The 17,117-nt window shown below is 40.7% G+C and overlaps 1 protein-coding gene across 12 annotated transcripts in view; it reads right to left on the minus strand.

The window, feature by feature from the left end:
- Positions 1 to 17,117, minus strand: part of DLG2 (discs large MAGUK scaffold protein 2) — a gene marked incomplete at its 5' end in the record, with an annotated part of 1,505,837 nt that overhangs the window by 270,721 nt on the left and 1,217,999 nt on the right. For all 12 annotated transcript variants that reach the window (XM_084617703.1, XM_084617709.1, XM_084617707.1 and 9 more), the window contains one exon: positions 1,081 to 1,183. In XM_084617703.1, coding sequence (XP_084473829.1) covers positions 1,081 to 1,183 — 103 coding nt within the window. The remainder of the gene's footprint in view (positions 1 to 1,080; positions 1,184 to 17,117) is intronic.

Raw genomic sequence — 17,117 nt, forward strand, 5'->3', positions numbered from 1 at the left:
GTTAGAGGGTCAGTTTATAATATCACAACAGCTATGTACTTTATACTCTTTTCTTTACTACATGAATAGTAACTTATTGAAGCATTAACTCTTTCCTCCATTTTAATTGCTGATCATCAGCTGGCTGCTCAGAAAGCTGGCACATTATGCACTCTTGTTTACCATCCAAAAAATCAAGAGCTGCAATTTTACTTGCGACTTTCTGTAATAACAGTCTAAATTGATATTTATGTTCCTATTAAACTGGAAAAGATAAACAAGACTGCCAAAACTAATGGAAACCAAAATCTTCTGTCAAGAACTTTCTGTAATACAATTATTTTTACCCCTTCTTCCTTGATCTGAAATTTATCTAGATCTATATACTGTGTATATATATATATATATATATACACACACACAAATTATTTCATGTATGTAATAAAATATAATATTTGAAATTTTGTTTGCTTCTAATTCTCCTCTCTTTTTCTCCTTACCTCATCTCTTTCCATTGGTATCTGTCTTAATTGCACATTTTCTGTTTTAATTTTAACTTGGGGGGTGGGGTGGGAGGAAAGAGTCTGAGTCAGAGCATGAGAAAGGGAATGAGTGAGAATTTATTATTTATGAAAAGTGGCAGCTTGATAAAGCCTGGTGACTGAAGTCCTCAGTTTAGCCACTGAAAAGGTACAGCACAGAAGTACAACTGGCCGACCAGCGTGTCTCAGTTCTCACATGGAGGAACCACTTTCTAAGGGTGAAAAGGTACTTCACTCTCCATGTCTATTCAGCCCTTGGTATCCCTGAGACTATCAGCAAGAGGTCCCATGAGTGCCACTTTTGAGGACAGTTAGTGTTAGGAGGACACCTCTTCATCCACCAGGTAGTGGAATAAGTCCACATAAGTCATCACACACAGGGTGCCAAACTACCAGTTTTTTTTCTGCATGGTTATCATTTCCACTTTTTCCCAATTTTATTGCTTTTCCTATTCTTGAAGTCTTGCAAGGTAGATGACATTATTCTTCCAGCCAAAGAACATCAGATGAAACCCAACCGCACTTCTTAATTGGACAGTAAATTAGTTCATTGACTTACCGTCCGGCTGGTATTGTGCTATGATTGTTACTATCTGCCCTGCTCCTTTTAGTGCAGCTGCAGCCTGCTCATGGGTAGCACCCCGAAGATCAATGCCATTCACCTGCAGGAGAAATGAAAACAAAAACGAACCATCTGAACTTGCTTCATAATGGATGGAAAGCCATGGAGAATCTGTTTTAATACTTAGGAAAGGGCATGGGGGTGGGAAATCATGTCACCAGTGTTCAAGAACAAAGACATAAATTATAATAGACTTATATGAAGCTACTTATGATTGACCAAGATCCTTTGCCACTGGATCAGACTACTGTACATTGTGTTTATAACACACTGATCTGCGTTACGTTCACTTGAGACGGCTGCCTATCTTGTTTTTTGCTCTCTTAAGTTCACATTTTTCTTAAACTTTTTGTTTAAAATCTTGACCAATTTTAACTTGGCTTTATAGGGTTTGAAGGTTCAATTCTCTACTGTGCCTGAGCACAGCGGAGAGGGAGTCCTGATACGAACCCAACTGGGACACACTGATCCTGCTCTTGAAGCCCTGGTATAAATCTAACTTGCACGGGGCAGCTTCAATTTGCTCCACTGATGGGAGACATTCTATCAGCAGAGCGTCCGCTGTAGAGGTGCCTCGCCCTACCATACCCCAACCCTGAATGCCTCCTGCCTGTTCCCAACATGCCTCCTCCCCCATCGTGTGCACTGGGCAGTTCAGGTGCAGGAGGGAGGTGGTAACATAGGTGCAGGAGGCAGCCTAGCCACCTCTGCCATCTTTACACAGACTGGAGATTTTCCACGGAGGTTTCTCCACTAGTCTAATGTCACTTTGGGTTGCATAAGCAGTGTAACGTGAACTTAGCCGACCAGAGAATCCAGTTCTAAAGGTTTGTGGACACTTCAAAACCTGTTTCATGTACAGAGCTAGTTGGTGATACATACTTTGTCAGCAGCTATCACAAGGAAGTCAAGCAAATGCTCTTGGGGCAAGCAAACATGGGAAGATGAGCCGAGTAAGTGCCAGGTCACAGACAGTATGGGAGAAGGGTGAACAGCGCTGAGGCTGTTGAAAGCAACTTTGTGCTGACTGTGAAAGAAAGAAGAAAGACTCCCTTCTGCTCAGTGGCACAGTTCTTTTTTCCCCACACAGTCTTCGGCATATCCAGGACAGAGTTGGCAGACTTGATTTGGGCATTTTGATGTGAGCCTGTAAAATAATTGTATACCCCACCCACTTCCAATCATTATATATAAGACCACCCTGAAGAGTCTAGGGAGTGTCACTGAGATGTTTCTTTGTGTATCCCCAAATCTTTGTAACATCCACTAGGAAAGCTAATAAAGCAAATCAAATAATGAATCACAAATACTACTACTCATCTGCTCTTACAGAACATTCTGCAGACATTAACTAAACTAGTAGTCAAATCACCATTGAAGGGTTATCTTCAGTACACAGATCGGAAAATTGAGGCACAGAGGTTAAATGACCTGACCACAGGCCACAGAGGATGTCAGTAGCAGACCTGGTATTAAAAGACAGGGATTTCCTTATGTCCTGCTTAGTTCAGGGGACCATGCAGCCTTCCACGGTACTGAGATGCCCATTTTGGGGCAGGCTCATGACTACTCACTAGAAAAGTGGCTCAGCAGCAGCTGCTCAGGCTAACAGGCCTGAAGTGGTCCTAGCTCCATCAACAGAAGCCCACGTGGCTCCAGTCCCCCAGAGCTGCACATTGATTTGAGACTATTCCATAAATTGAAGAGACTAAAGCTGTGGGTTTCATTGGCAAGAGGGCAATGCATAGCATGTGAGTTTCAAACTTATAACAATGCTGACTGGTTACCTCTGGTTTATGTTTCAAGGCTCTCATTGACAACAAAAAGGGAGGGACACACAGGATTTGTGGGGTTTATTTAATAACTTCAGTGGAGTTAGACTAGGGATTAATTTGGTTCCATAAAAGTTTACAAATAATAGCAGAGAAATTTAAGACGACTTTGCTTTGACTCTATTATATTTGAAAACAGACAAGTTTCCAACTTGCTATCATTGATCTTAGAAAAAGTGATAATAAAAGAGCTACAGAAACACATGGACAATAATTATTTGTATGATGAACCCACTGAGGACTAAGATTTATTCTCTGAGTAACAACTTAGTTGTTTGCAACAATTAAAAAAAAAAAAGAGTTCCTAATACTGTTGTTGATATTGACCCTACCTGCAGTTTCTGATTAAGCAGATCAGACTATGATAAAGGACAGTTTAACAACTTTAAGAAAGGTTAGGCTGTGAGCAGTAACATGTTGATCTATTTTAGATCAAACTGTATCTGACAGGGTCTCAGTTGGTGAGAGTGTACATATTTTCACTAGCCTGTACTCTGATTATCTGTGCTCTTCCATACAGATCCACACAGGTTCCTATTAGAGCTGGTTGGAAAATTATTTTTTTCTTCCCATATTTTTTTCATGACAAAGGGAAAAAAAAACTATTATTCCTGGGGAAAAAATCATAAAAAAACAAAAATCTGAAAACAAAACTCTAAGTTATGTTTTAAAAAATGAAAATGCAAAATATTTGTCAAAATTATGGTTTTCCTCAAAAAATTGTTTTCAACAACACCTATTTTTCTAAGATTTTTGGTCTAAAAGTTTTAAGCAGTTCTTACTCCAATATCCTTCAGATCTCTTAGGCAATCTATGGGATTTTTGAGATGTGTGATTTGGTGGCTACTGTGACACTCTATCTCACAGTGGCACCCTGGAACCCCCATATTCACCACTGTCATATAATTAGCATATGTTTTGAACAAAGTGTATCTTGTGAGGTATCATTTTAAAAGTCTTGATCTGTTGAACATTAATATCCTGTCAGATTGTATGTGCTATCATTATATGTGAGGTTATGAATCACTACCATATATGTTACTGATATATGTTGTGAGGTTGGGAACACCCACAATCAGCCTTTCAGGTACAACAATGGAGTAGCCAGACATGATGATGGCCCATTAAAGGGAATCCACTCTCCCAAGGGCCAGCCCAGAGGACTTCTCAAAGACAGCACGTAGACAATGGAGACTGCTTGACCAATGGGGGCGGACCCATACATTACATCATAAGATCTTTCCAGCAAGCTGGAAGAAGCTATAAAACAGGGAAAGTCATATCATCACTTGGCCTCTCCCTCCTTCCCTCCAACTCAACACCTGGAGGAATGTCTGGAGGACAAAGACTTTGAACTGGGGAGAGTGGTCCCAGGCTGGGAAAGAGTTCCAGGATCTTTAACCTGCTTGTACCATCTGTTAGGGTGAGACACTGCTTGATTCAACTCCTGTTTAGTTTGTAAAACCCAGACTGAGAACTTATTTTTATTTTTTAAGTAACCAACTTTCATCTTTATGCTTGCTACTCATAATCACTTAAAATCTATCTTTCTGTAATTAATAAATCTATTTTATATTTTACCTAAAACGGTGTGTTTTGGTTGAAGTGCTTAGGAAATCTCAGCTCAGTTTTACTAAGGCTAGTGTATGTCCTCTCCACATTGAGGGACGGGCGGACTGGGTAATGAACTCAAACTGGCCAGGTTTCTGACCGGTGCAAGACGGTACAGTGCTGGGGTGCAAGGCTGGGGAACTGGGGGTAATTGGCTGGAGTTTCCCTTGTTGGTGGTTCATGAGCGGATATATTCATAACTCTCAGATCATTCATGTAACTCAGCTTGGTGTGTCCCTGCCTGTGGATGTCTGTGTAAGTGCAGTACCTGCTAGAGGTTTGTGGCTTGACACAGCATCACAATGTTGGTGGGACAGAGGATTCAGCTGTCCCAAGATCAAGGTTGTACCCTGGGAACCCCATCACAGCTACCTTTACAGATTATACCAAGCAATATTGTTTATTATATCAAGTTTCAGAGGACATTTTTAAAACTCAGGACAGGATGACCACAAACTGGGTGAAATTTAATACTTGTCTGTGGAACCTCCTATCGGAGTACAACAGAGTGAACCCACATCTGACCATTGTCAGAGACTGATGCAAACCTACCTACATACAGAAGCATTCATAGAATTACAGAAAAATAGGGCTGGAAGGGAGCTCATCAAATCCAGCCCCCTGTGCTGGTCAAGTAAACCTAGACCACCCCTGACCGGTTTTGCCCAACTTGTTTTAAACATTTCCAGTGATGGGGACTCCATGACCTGCCTTGGAAGTTTATTCCAGATCTTAACTACTCTTACAATTAGAAAGTTTTCCTAATATCTAACCTAAATCTTCCTTGCCACAGATTAAGCCCATTATACCTTCAATGAACATGGAGAACAATTGACCACCAGCTGCTTTATAACAGCCCTTAACGTTTTGGAAGATTGTTATCAGGTCACCCCTCCATCTTCTTTTCTCAAGACTAAACGCGATCAATCTTTTTCAACCTTTCCTCATAGGTCAGGTTTTCTAAATCTTTTATCATTTTTGGTGCTCTCCTCTGGACTCCTTCCAATTTGTCCACATCTTTCCTAAATTGTGGTGCCCAGAACTGGACCCAGTACTCCAGCTGGGGCTTCACCATTGCTGAGTAGAGTGAGACAATTACCTTCTGTGTCTTACATTTATGGCTCCTGTTAATACACTACAAAATCATATTACCTTTCTTTTGCAGCTGCATCACATTGATGACTCATATTCAATTTGTGATCCACTATAACCCTCACATCCTTTTGAGCAGTGCTACCACTTAGACAGTTATTCCCCATTTTGTAATTGTGCATTTGTTATTCCCTGATTTGTAGCTGTGCATTGGAAATGCATTTCCTGCATTTACATTGTGGAGAACAAAAAGAGTTAGATATGCCAGGTTAAGTGGGTGGCTTCAGGATAACAAGGGCAGGTATATTATGGGCTAAACTATATGTAAGTCTATTTTTGTAGCCTCTAGATATTACAATGATAGGCAATCAACCCACGAGACAGACTAGATTAGGTAGCATTAGACAAATTAAGAGAGATACACTGAATTCCTTCAATGGACCACGTTACACTGGGCTAATCAAAAAGACGATCTATCCCCCACAGATCAACCGATGCAGAATGCAGTCCTGCATTTGTTATCAAGGTGGGTGGAATGAATTCTGTGTATACACTGATTTGCTCTCTGCACTAGCTGCCTGTGGGTGGACAGAATGATTTCAAGGTCTTATTTTTGACATTTTAAAGTACTAAATGCACTGGGTCTTTATTTTTTTTTCTGAGCTGCTGAAATCTTACACAGATTCATAGATCTTAAAGTCAGAACAAACCTTTATGATCATCTAGTCTGACTTTATTATGCATAATATGGGCTGTAGAATTCCACTCAATTAATGTAGTGGAGGAAAATATTCTTTCCTACCATGCAAGTGAACACTAACAAGCCCAATAACTTCTGACTGAACAAGAGCATATTTTTTTCTAAAGACAACCAATCGTGATTAAAGACGCTAACCAATGAGGAATACACCACTTCCATTTAACATCTCACCCTACTAGGTCAGAAAGAACAGGATATTTTGGCTTGACATCATGAGGGTGTAAAAACAGCTCATGCCCTTACCTTTGCCCCTGCAACTTATGCATGCCCTGCCTCTTTATCCATGTTATCTTATTAAGACAGTTGTATATGGCAACATTTTTGCATGGCACCATTATTTAATTGCAAATTGTAAAACCTATTTTCAATTTCCAATTTAAATTTGTTTAAATACTTAGATGTTAAGAACCTAGAATGCTTTGCCAGGTGTGAACAATACAAATACAAATGAACTGAGCACTAGTCACCTATAAAGAAGTGTATGAGTGTGATTGTGGGTGAGTGCAGAGAGAGCTTAAGGCACTCTGAAGGTCCACTTGGTTATTTTCTTTTATAACATGGGACTGCTTCTTACAAAAAAGCACTGTTGCCCTGAGCTTGACTGAGCAATCCTGATGCCCAACTCCAGAATGAGTTTGACTGCACAATTTCTGATGCCTAATTCCAAAATGAATTTGACATAATGGAAATCAGAAAAGCCTGCAGCTTATACAGCTGTCTCTCTCTTCTGCATACGGTGGCGAAAGGAGAATAGAAAGACAACCGAAAAAAGACAACAATGTAATGAAAGATTAGGATTCAAAAATCCAAGAACAAAACTTCATCTGAGATTTGGCAAACTGGCATAAAGTGCCTGATTTTGAGCAACCTAATTTTTCCCTAACTACACACCTAGCCCTGCTGCAAATTATACAAATTAAACACAGTAGCTGGAACTTTAGGCACTACTCTTTAAAGACCAATGCAAACCATATTTAAGTCAGCGCTTTCCTAACTTCAGTGACCACTGAATCAGGCCCGAACAGACCTGGTATTAATACACAGGAAGGTAAAATCATTATACTTGGACAGACCATAAACGTTTACATTTTTTCCAAGATATTTAATCAAATAGCATGTATTACTATACTCAACTCTGAATTGCACAAATTAAAGTCTTTGGATGTCTTTTCTTCTTGTGCTAGCTTAAGCCTGATTTGTATGTAGGTCATTCAAATTCAGAGACCAGAGGAGTAATCTATGGTATCAAAGCTACCTTTATTTTGGGTTCGTTCAGCAATTAAACAAACACTCAGAGTCCCTGGGTAAGCTGTAAAGGAAAAGAGAAACATTCTGCCTTCTCTGAAGGGAAAACAAAAGCCTGCTTTTTCTCCTTCTTTCAGCTGTCAGTAACATTGCCTGATGCTTTTTACAGAGATAATCAAGTGGTAAGGAAACTGCACACTTTCATGCTGGAACAATAGAGCAAATTTTTCAAACTGTGGTTCTTCGGTTTGCTGAACCGGTGAAAAAAATAATTTGAGTGATGGAAGATGAGACAAGACAACTCGGAACAAAACTTAACTTTCAGGGCCCCACTCTGTACACCAAAGGAGGGCACTGCCCATCTCCTCTTGCAGCCCCGCTAAGCATAACTGCATTTCTTCCTAGCACCCCGATGGTAATTGCTTCCCTCAGGGTCATGCTCCTTCCCCACTCCAGTCATGCAGCCAACAAACATGGCTGCTCACAGAGAGGGGAGTGTGCCACACAAATCCTCTGGGGCTGTGGGAGATGCAGGGCTATGCCTGTCTTATCACATCTATGTTTAAATGTGCAAGGGGAAGAGACTGGGAAAGTTACATGATGATTCTACATAATAATGTGTATTCCTATGACACTTTTTATATTTAATAGAAGGAGGTAGGTACAGGAATTCTACCTAATGCACACACACTACCAAATCACTGCCCTTTTCTGAGCTACAACAGCCTTAAATATTGAAAAGCTCTTTTTGGAAAACAATGACAAGACAGTTATCTTCAGGCTGAATATCTGAAAATGTCTTCAAACAAACATAAAAGAGCAGCACCCATTTAGCCAGCACAGCACCTGGACGGCTCAAAAAACCACAAAAATCACCACAACCAAGGGGCACCGAAGTTCCCTCTGCTACAGCATCCCTTCTATTTGAGTTACAAAGGCAAGGTTCTGTCTCTTGCATGAAAAAGGCTGCTTGGAAGTCAAAAAGAGGGGAGAATACATGGGAGGGGAAGATCCTGCTTTCTACTCCACTTTCTTTCCCAACCTCTCCACTTTCTTCCACTTACATTCTCATTCACTTCCCTTTCTTTCTGTTGCCCTCTCATTTTCTCACTTCTCCAGTTAATTCATTCTCTTTTCTGTGCCCTCATCCTCCCTTTTTGGATGGAAGCTTCTTCGGTTCAGGGCCGTGCATGATTCTGGGCTTGTACAGTGCCTAGGACATTGTGGGAACTACCAGAAACAATAATAATATCATTGTGTCTGCTCCTCTCTTCACCCTGCTCCTGTCCCATCTCTTTTTATGGACCACTTGTTTCAATGATTTTTGAATTTTTCAGGTCTGGGTTACTTTGAGTTATAGCTCCTAGCTCTAGTCAGCCAATCTGTATGCTCCAATGAGCTGGCCCTTCCAGACACAGAATTTCCTCTCACCGAGGAACAAGCAGCACTACTGGGGAAGGGGCTGTAGGACTTAACAGGTCATTTCCCATCTCTAACTTTTATGATGAGGCTGAGTCACCTGAATGTGGTGCCAAAATACTAGTGGCATCAGAGGCAGCTAGAATATTCAGAATAAAATAACATTAGTAAACTGGATTTTTGCAAACTTTCCTTTATAGTCAGGGAAATTCCCCACATCCTTAACAACTAACTATATCTTAGAGACAGATGACGTAAATTATTCCAAACCATGCCCCTTGCCCCTATAACCTTAGGCAAAGGCATATTTTCTTCCTGTTCCCAAACTTCAGGGAAACACCTCCTATTGCTGTCAGTTATTTTTCATGTGAACGTGACATCTGTGAATGGTGACAGACTGACATCCTTGGAGACTGAAGTAATTTAGTTATCCATACAACAGTTGTGGCATGAGCAGTGACACTGCAAGTTTCCTGATGCCCAGCCATTGTGCCTCAAACCCGAGCCCACAAGTGGGTTTTGAATTGTGCACATCTGATTGTTGGAACACAGGTCCTAAATAGCCATCAGCTGGTGCCATTACTAACCTAGAATGGGTTTGATCCAGTGACCATGAGGTGATCGAGCGCATTCTTAGTTCTTTATTTGGATGCAAATGTCTAGATGTAGTGATTATATGCTGTATTTTTATATTAAACCAACTGTTACCAAATTTAAATACTAATTTAAAAAAGCATATATGATAAGCACTGTAGCTAATAGGACAGGTCAATACTTATTAACTAATGTGTTAAATAAATATAGATATCTGCTCTTTATCACTAACATTCATTCATTTTCAATAATCAATCAAAATCAATTAGTTAATAAGAGAGAACGTAAAAAGAATTTGTGTTAATATGGAGAACATAAAAATACATTCTCTAGCCTGTTCTAATTGTCAGGTGGGTTTACAAACGCATTCAAGCACTGGTCTAACTCAGCTTATATAACTAGCATTGTTATACCCTCCTTACTGATGGGTAAACTGAGGAAAAGAGAGGATAACGCCCACATTTTCAGAGCGGGAATGTTACCTGGGTTTCTTCTGCCTGAGGTGAGTGTCATAACAACCAGGCTATTGGCTGTTCTGGGGTCTCTCTTTCTTTCTCTCTCAAAATTCCACTGTGGACCTTCCCTATAAAATTTTCATCAAAACCAATACATATCCATGAAACACTTTGGTTTTTAACAAAACAACATTTTTCTACCAGTTATAGCTGGGACTCTGGAACCCTGGTTTCTTCTCCCAGCTCTGGCAGTGGCTCACTGTTTGATGCTGGGCAAGTCACTGAGGACCTCGTTTTCAGAAGTGGCCTATAATTATGGATGCTTGACCCTAGTCACCTAGATTCAGTATCTAGTGCCCGTCATTCCTACTGACTTCAGTAGGAGGTGTGGTTCTCAACATATCTCAAACCAGAAGCTATTGGCTATTCTGGGGTGGATCTCTCTCGCTCATGGTTTTTTCACAAAATATTTTGAAAAGTCTTATTTTCATTCTGCTTTGGAATAAAACAAATTTCAAAATAGCAATTTTTTCATAAAAACAGAATTATTTTCCGGTCAACCCCACTCCCCTCTCTAATCTCCAATTGATAGTCCTCACATCTTCCCATGTTAACAGAGAACATAATGCTGTGACCTTTTCAAAACTACAGTAGCAAGATAGCCATCAGCTGGTGTCATTACCAACCTGGGCTGATTGGGGTGATCATTGGCACTCCGATTTATGTATCTACTTACTTGCACATGTCTAGACATAATGATAAATGCTGAATTTTTATACTAAAACTGCCATAGGTGTTTCATTTTTTTGTCTTCAAATTTAGGGCTATGTGATATGGATGATTTGAGTAACTCCCCAGTCTCAAGTTCAGCAAATTAGCATTTATTTTAGAGCCGATAAGAACTAACTACTGAATCTGTCTCAGTAAGGCCCAAAAATCCAAACTGGATCAGGTCTTGCAATTAGCAAAGCCCAGAATTGCAGCCATCTCATCCTGATCATTACTTTCCTGCAGCAATTTTGATTTTCATGTTTTTATGCTCTCTTCACTGCAAGCCGGACAGTAAAATTGTGAACACTGAGGGGAGAAGAGCTTGCTGCAAATGCATCAATATATCAGATGTGACATAATTCTATCTGACAATCTTATAATAATATTGGATAATTCAGACTGTCTGAACTGGATGTGAACTGCTCCTAGATCATTAGGCAATGATCAGGCAAGCAATGTGTCATTGGAAAGATCATTTCTACTCACTGAAGCAATTGCAAAGTGAATGTTTTGGAAGCAACTAAGGATTTCATCATGGCTCAACTACCCAGCCTCTCTGGTAAGGCAAAAGGAGATTGCAGGGGACTGACTTTGCGTGACATAAAACTGACCGGTTTGATAGCTAATCTTATTTAGCAGTAACACACGTCTTATTCATAAGGATTATTAGGATTATTTATTACATGTTAATCATGTGCTCAAAATGAAATGCTTACTGCCCCAAAGAGCTTGCAATATAAAGAAAGAGAGAGACCAGATGAGGACAGATGGAAAGACCCAGTTGATGGCGTTAATTCAGAGGTGCCTCATATCTAATAGAAATGCTGGTGGGATTTGTTAGTGTCAGAGGCTGCTATTAACTTTCAGTGGAAGCTGGGTGCCTAACTGCCCTTTGTGCCTTTAAACATCTCCTCCTAATTGCACAGGGATGCTGAGTGAGTGAGCTGATCTTGCTCCTTTCAATCTGCTCTTGACTCACCACCTTGTAGGCAAATACAGTAGTTATAGCTCATGAAAATAAACACATACTAACATATGCCAACAGACCTCCTTTGGAAATTAATGTACATAGCTGTAATCCCAGGATATGCCAAACCCTGCCCCATGTGACACAGCGAGGGAAAGCAGACATGCTGCATGGTGGGTCCTCTGCCAAAAGAATCATATTGGTGCAAGGCAGCTCACAGCACCGAGCCATGGAACAAATTTGCTGCTCCTCTGGGAAGAGGCAATGTCTGTGCCCACCATCTGCCAAGCCAGCATTTACTGTTGACAGCATGCACACGAACCAGCTGGGGGAGTTAGCTATTCCTCCTGCCTGACATGCTCCTGGGAGCCTTGGTGCATGGGCCCACTTATTAGACACATGGCCCATGAGCCTGTGTCACACACAGTCATCCCACCTCGCTGCTTGCCTAGGGGAAGAGGCACCTCACCTTTTGTACTCTTTTCGAATCATCACGATCAACTTTTTTATTGCAGACTTTGGTTTAAATAGCTCCTCAAATTCTGCTAAAAGTATCAATATATGCTATTGTTACAAACTTGACTCCTCATCTTCTTTCTCCTCTCTGGATGACAAAAACACACAGGAACAATGTGTTAAGACACACTGAAAATCTGTCTAGGTACTTATCTGACTCCATCACCACAGATTCCGAGAGCCCCACATTGTCATTACAAGGCATCTTGCACTACACATGCTTATGGCTGTGCCTGCTTTGTGGAGATATAAAGTAGTTACTGCTCCAGGGATGGCAAGCCAGAACCTTTCTTGAGCACACAATTCACAAGAAAAGTTATTTTGGGGTATAATGTAAACAGAAACGTCATTTCTTCACTAAATTTAAAACAGTCTGCTCATCAGCTACACAAATTAGAGCTAAACATGAACTATTTTCCTCCGTCATCTGGTCCATCCCTGCCGGGGCAGGACTGTTCCCTACATTTTCTAGTACAGCCAGCCCAGGTTGAAATGACCCAGTCAGGACCGTGCCATTTCTATTGCGTGACTATTACATCCAGTCCTTATTCTCATCTCATTGCACCGGGATGAATGTGTGTAATTACCATTATCACTCAACATACACTTGCTAACTCTTCTCCGTAGCAAGAACAGCAACTATGTCTATAAATTGCTGTTTTCCTCAATGGCAATATACACCACCTGATGTCACAAATACAAAACACGTTTGCATGGGTACAGCCTACACTGGCTAATTAGCATTTTCCCTAGTGGATAACTATTCGTGTTTAATGTTTTTTTAAAAAAGCCCATAAAGCTGCAGAAGTACAGTGGTTCCCTTAATTAAGAGGTCAGAGTTCTAGGCAGGGCTTCATCCACAGTAACATGGAGAAGCATTTTACGGGCATGGCCAATGGATCTGCAAATATGTCCTGCTTGAAATGCTGGAGGAACATCTGGCATGGAGGTTACTCCAGCCCCAAGGCCACTACACTAGCAATGATGAAGCAGCACTGATGCTCCATGGCCAGTGAATTTCCTGCCCCAAAGAGCAGCCCATCACAAAGTCCATCTATTCTGGGTTTGCCCAAGGGAGATGATTTGGCCCTAGGTGATTCAAACATTTCCAGTAATGGCAGCAATTAGAAAATGTATTATCTGAAGCAAAACCACATGGCTTTTGTTTTTTCCCCTTTAACTAGGCAACAAAATTCACTAGCAGTTTTAAAGCTTCCACCATGAACAAAATGCAGCTTTATTCTTAGAAAATCTGAATGCTCCATGGTACCACGGCAGGGGAAAGGTAGCTGAAGGTCAAGTCTATCTCCTGCACAAGGAAGCATAACTATGTTTTAAATAAGCACCAAACATCTATACTCTACCTTGTTCAATATGCAACAAATCACGGAGCAGGAATTACAGTGAACTACAGTTTTTAAAAAATGCATATTTTATTTCTGTTATGGATGTGGGAAATACGGTAGGTAGGAGCTGTGTAGGAGGAGAAGTGAGAGGGAACTGTGTAGGAGGAGAAGTGTTTAAACTGTTCAGAGGGAAAAGAAAAATCTCATAAAATGGCAGCAGGACAATACACAGAGGAGAAGTATTAGAGGGGTAGCCGTGTTAGTCTGTATCCACAAAAACAACGAGGAGTCCGGTGGCACCTTAAAGACTAACAGATTTATTTGGGCATAAGCTTTCGTGGGTAAAAAACCCACTTCTTCAGATGGGTCAGAAGAAGTGGGTTTTTTACCTATGAAAGCTTATGCCCAAATAAATCTGTTAGTCTAGAAGGAAAAGTAAGGCACAAGCTGATTAATGCAAGGATTTATCTCCCCCCTACAAGGATTAGCAATGCACAACAGGCCAGGTGCAGTGCAGGATTAGGAGCATTCAAGTATCAGGTATTTACCACTGCCACAGGCAGGCTACTAGCAAATCCTTCAGTATGTTCCTGCTAGCCCCTTCTCCCAAATTTAAGTTGTTTGATCCTCATGGTGCAGGAATGGGAAGGATCCACCCATCTTTGACCTCCTATCATTCCAGACATGTGCTAAAATAGGAACAAGAGGCAAAGAAACAAGGTTTACAGAAGCTAGTTAATTTTATTTTAGTCAATTAATTCAGGAAAGACAATGGAGAGAGATGGAAACAATTTTCCTCCAAGTTACAGTACTAATTCCACCTCCCTGTCTCTCCTGTGCCCCTCATTGTAAGAGGCGAGCAATAACTCTACATACAACATGTTGGAAGCCCATGGTATGCTTAGGAAATGGTGTGACTCCTTCTAACCTTCCCCGCTAAAACATCTCATCCAATCAGCTCCAGATCCCACCACAGGACATGGCCATCCTTCTCCTGTGCATTGTGGTTTCTATCCCTATCTCAATTTCCCAGCTGCACTCCATCCCAATGACAGCTCCCTTGCTGGCTGGAGCTAGGTGCAGTCAGTGTTTTTGCTTTGTGGTTTTAAGCTGAAAGACCTACAAGTGATACTTTATTCCTTTTCGCAGCCAGTTTCCATTTCCATCCTTCACACATCCTATTTTTTTTTCTTTTATTCCCTATGGTTAAAAAAAAAAAAAACACCACCACCACATTAGTTAAAAACTTATGTTAAAGTTGAGAAATCAAGCACACCTATACACAAACATTAGGAATTCCAGAAATGAAGGTTAAAATGTTTAGCCTTGACTCTGCTGGGACTTTGATTTCAGTGGGGGCTCCTAGATGCTAATGTATAGTTATTATTCTTAATAATAGCAGGGCTGGTGCTTATGTGTTTAATTTGACAGGTAATTATTTGAGCTACACCGTATGAAGCATTTATTTCATTACACTGAGGAATGTATGGTTTGAATGAAGAATATTTTCATATATTCTTTGGGCACCCAAAGCAAAGTCGGGGAGCTTTTTGTTCAGTGATAATTCACAAAAATATAATGAATAATATGAGAAACAGTTTCCACTATTAAACATCATGTATTAAGAAAACATCGGCATAATCTGATGTGATAAACATTTCCTACCTTATCTCTAGCATTACAATTTAATTCAACTATGCTGTACTTTGAAATAAAGAAGAATTTCTACTGCTCTTTTGTTCAATTTTTGCTTCTAGTTTCAGGAGTGACACTAGCTGAATCACATATCAAAAGCCTCTTGAATGGCATTCACTGATTTTTACTACATGGTTTTTGGGCATACAGTTTATTTAAAGAGACTAACGACAGCTGTAAAGAAGCTTCATAAATATTATACACCTTCCATTCAATTTATTTTTAAAATAAAAATATGGCCAACACTAGTTTTAATAGTGTAACTTATTCCATTAACAGAAGATGAATTGTGTCATTTTGTACTATCTGCAGCAGAACAACAACCCTCTGCTGCCATCTGGTGGATCACAGGAAAAGTGAGAACCATCCAAGCAAACAGAACTGGGGCAGAAAGGAGTTCTGTTTCACAGAGGATTTCACTATTTCAGAATTTGGCTGGGTTCTGATTCAGAACAAAACCAACACATTTGAAATTCATCATGAAAGAGGATGGAGGGCTGGCTCTGGGGGCATGTTGTCTGGCAGGCTGCCCTATACTATGAACACCGTTGGCTCCCCACCTGAAAGGCAGTCCCCATGATCTGTCCTGGAGCTGCAGACCATGGAAGTCCAGGCTCCCCAGCAGCCCCCCAGGTAGGCTCCTGAGGAAACAGCTGGGCAAGGTGGTGGGAAACCAGGCAGGGTTCAGAAATCTGCCATGAGCGTATCGTCTCGTCAGAACTTTGGAGGAAATTTGGCAAAACGGAACAGTCCTCGCAAACATTCCCATTCCAGCAAAAACCTTTCACCTTAATTTTTGTGACCTTCTCTACAAACTAAATCAACACTGCTTGAAATAGTTTTGTGTAGTGTTAAGCTGGGTAAGTTGTGCCACCAAGTTTCTAAGGTGCACAATAATATTTATTTTCTTGTATCACACACTGTGAATGTGCCTAGTGAAACTAGTTCAGGTTTAAATACCTATCTCTTATAAAGCATTTTTCATTAATAGATCTCAAAGCACTTTACAAAGGAGGTAAGTACCAGATGAGGAAACTGAGGCAGAGAGGCAAAGTGACTTGCCCAAGTCACCCAGCCGGCCAGTGGCAGAGCTGGGACTAGAACCCAGGTCTCCTGAGTCTCAAGTCCAGTGCTTCACCCACCAGGTCACATTTTAAAGAGCATGAACGACGTCATAACAAGCTGAGAAAAGTCCTAATTTAACTTTGAATTCGGCCCTCTATACCCACACTCTCTCATTCTGCGGTGCTCTGTTGTGATAACTGGGCCTAGAAATTTACCCTCATTGTGAGTTCAACTGCAAAAGTGAGTGAAAGTTTATAAAATGTCACAATAACTTATAACAACAAATGTTGATAGAAAAACATGCAAAAAAGCAAGACAGAAAGACTAAATCAAACCACAGACTTATTGATATAACTCAAAGACTGTATTGAGATCATCCTTAGTAAACAAGATACTCCTGGGGTAAAATCTGTGCCACTGCACATATGCATAATTAATGAGCCACACATAATTTAAATTTTTTGCACAGAAAATAACTTCGGCTGGAAAGTTGCTGCAGTTCCACCTTTTGCCCATCAGAGGGTGCTGTGGCAATAGACCAGAGCAGCAACTCCCAGCCAGCTACAGAAGAGAAAGCCTGTAGTACCTTCTTCAGAGCGCCTGTTG

Source organism: Lepidochelys olivacea (assembly GCF_965140295.1).
Source record: "Lepidochelys olivacea isolate rLepOli2 genome assembly, chromosome: 1".
Taxonomy (NCBI): domain Eukaryota; kingdom Metazoa; phylum Chordata; order Testudines; family Cheloniidae; genus Lepidochelys; species Lepidochelys olivacea.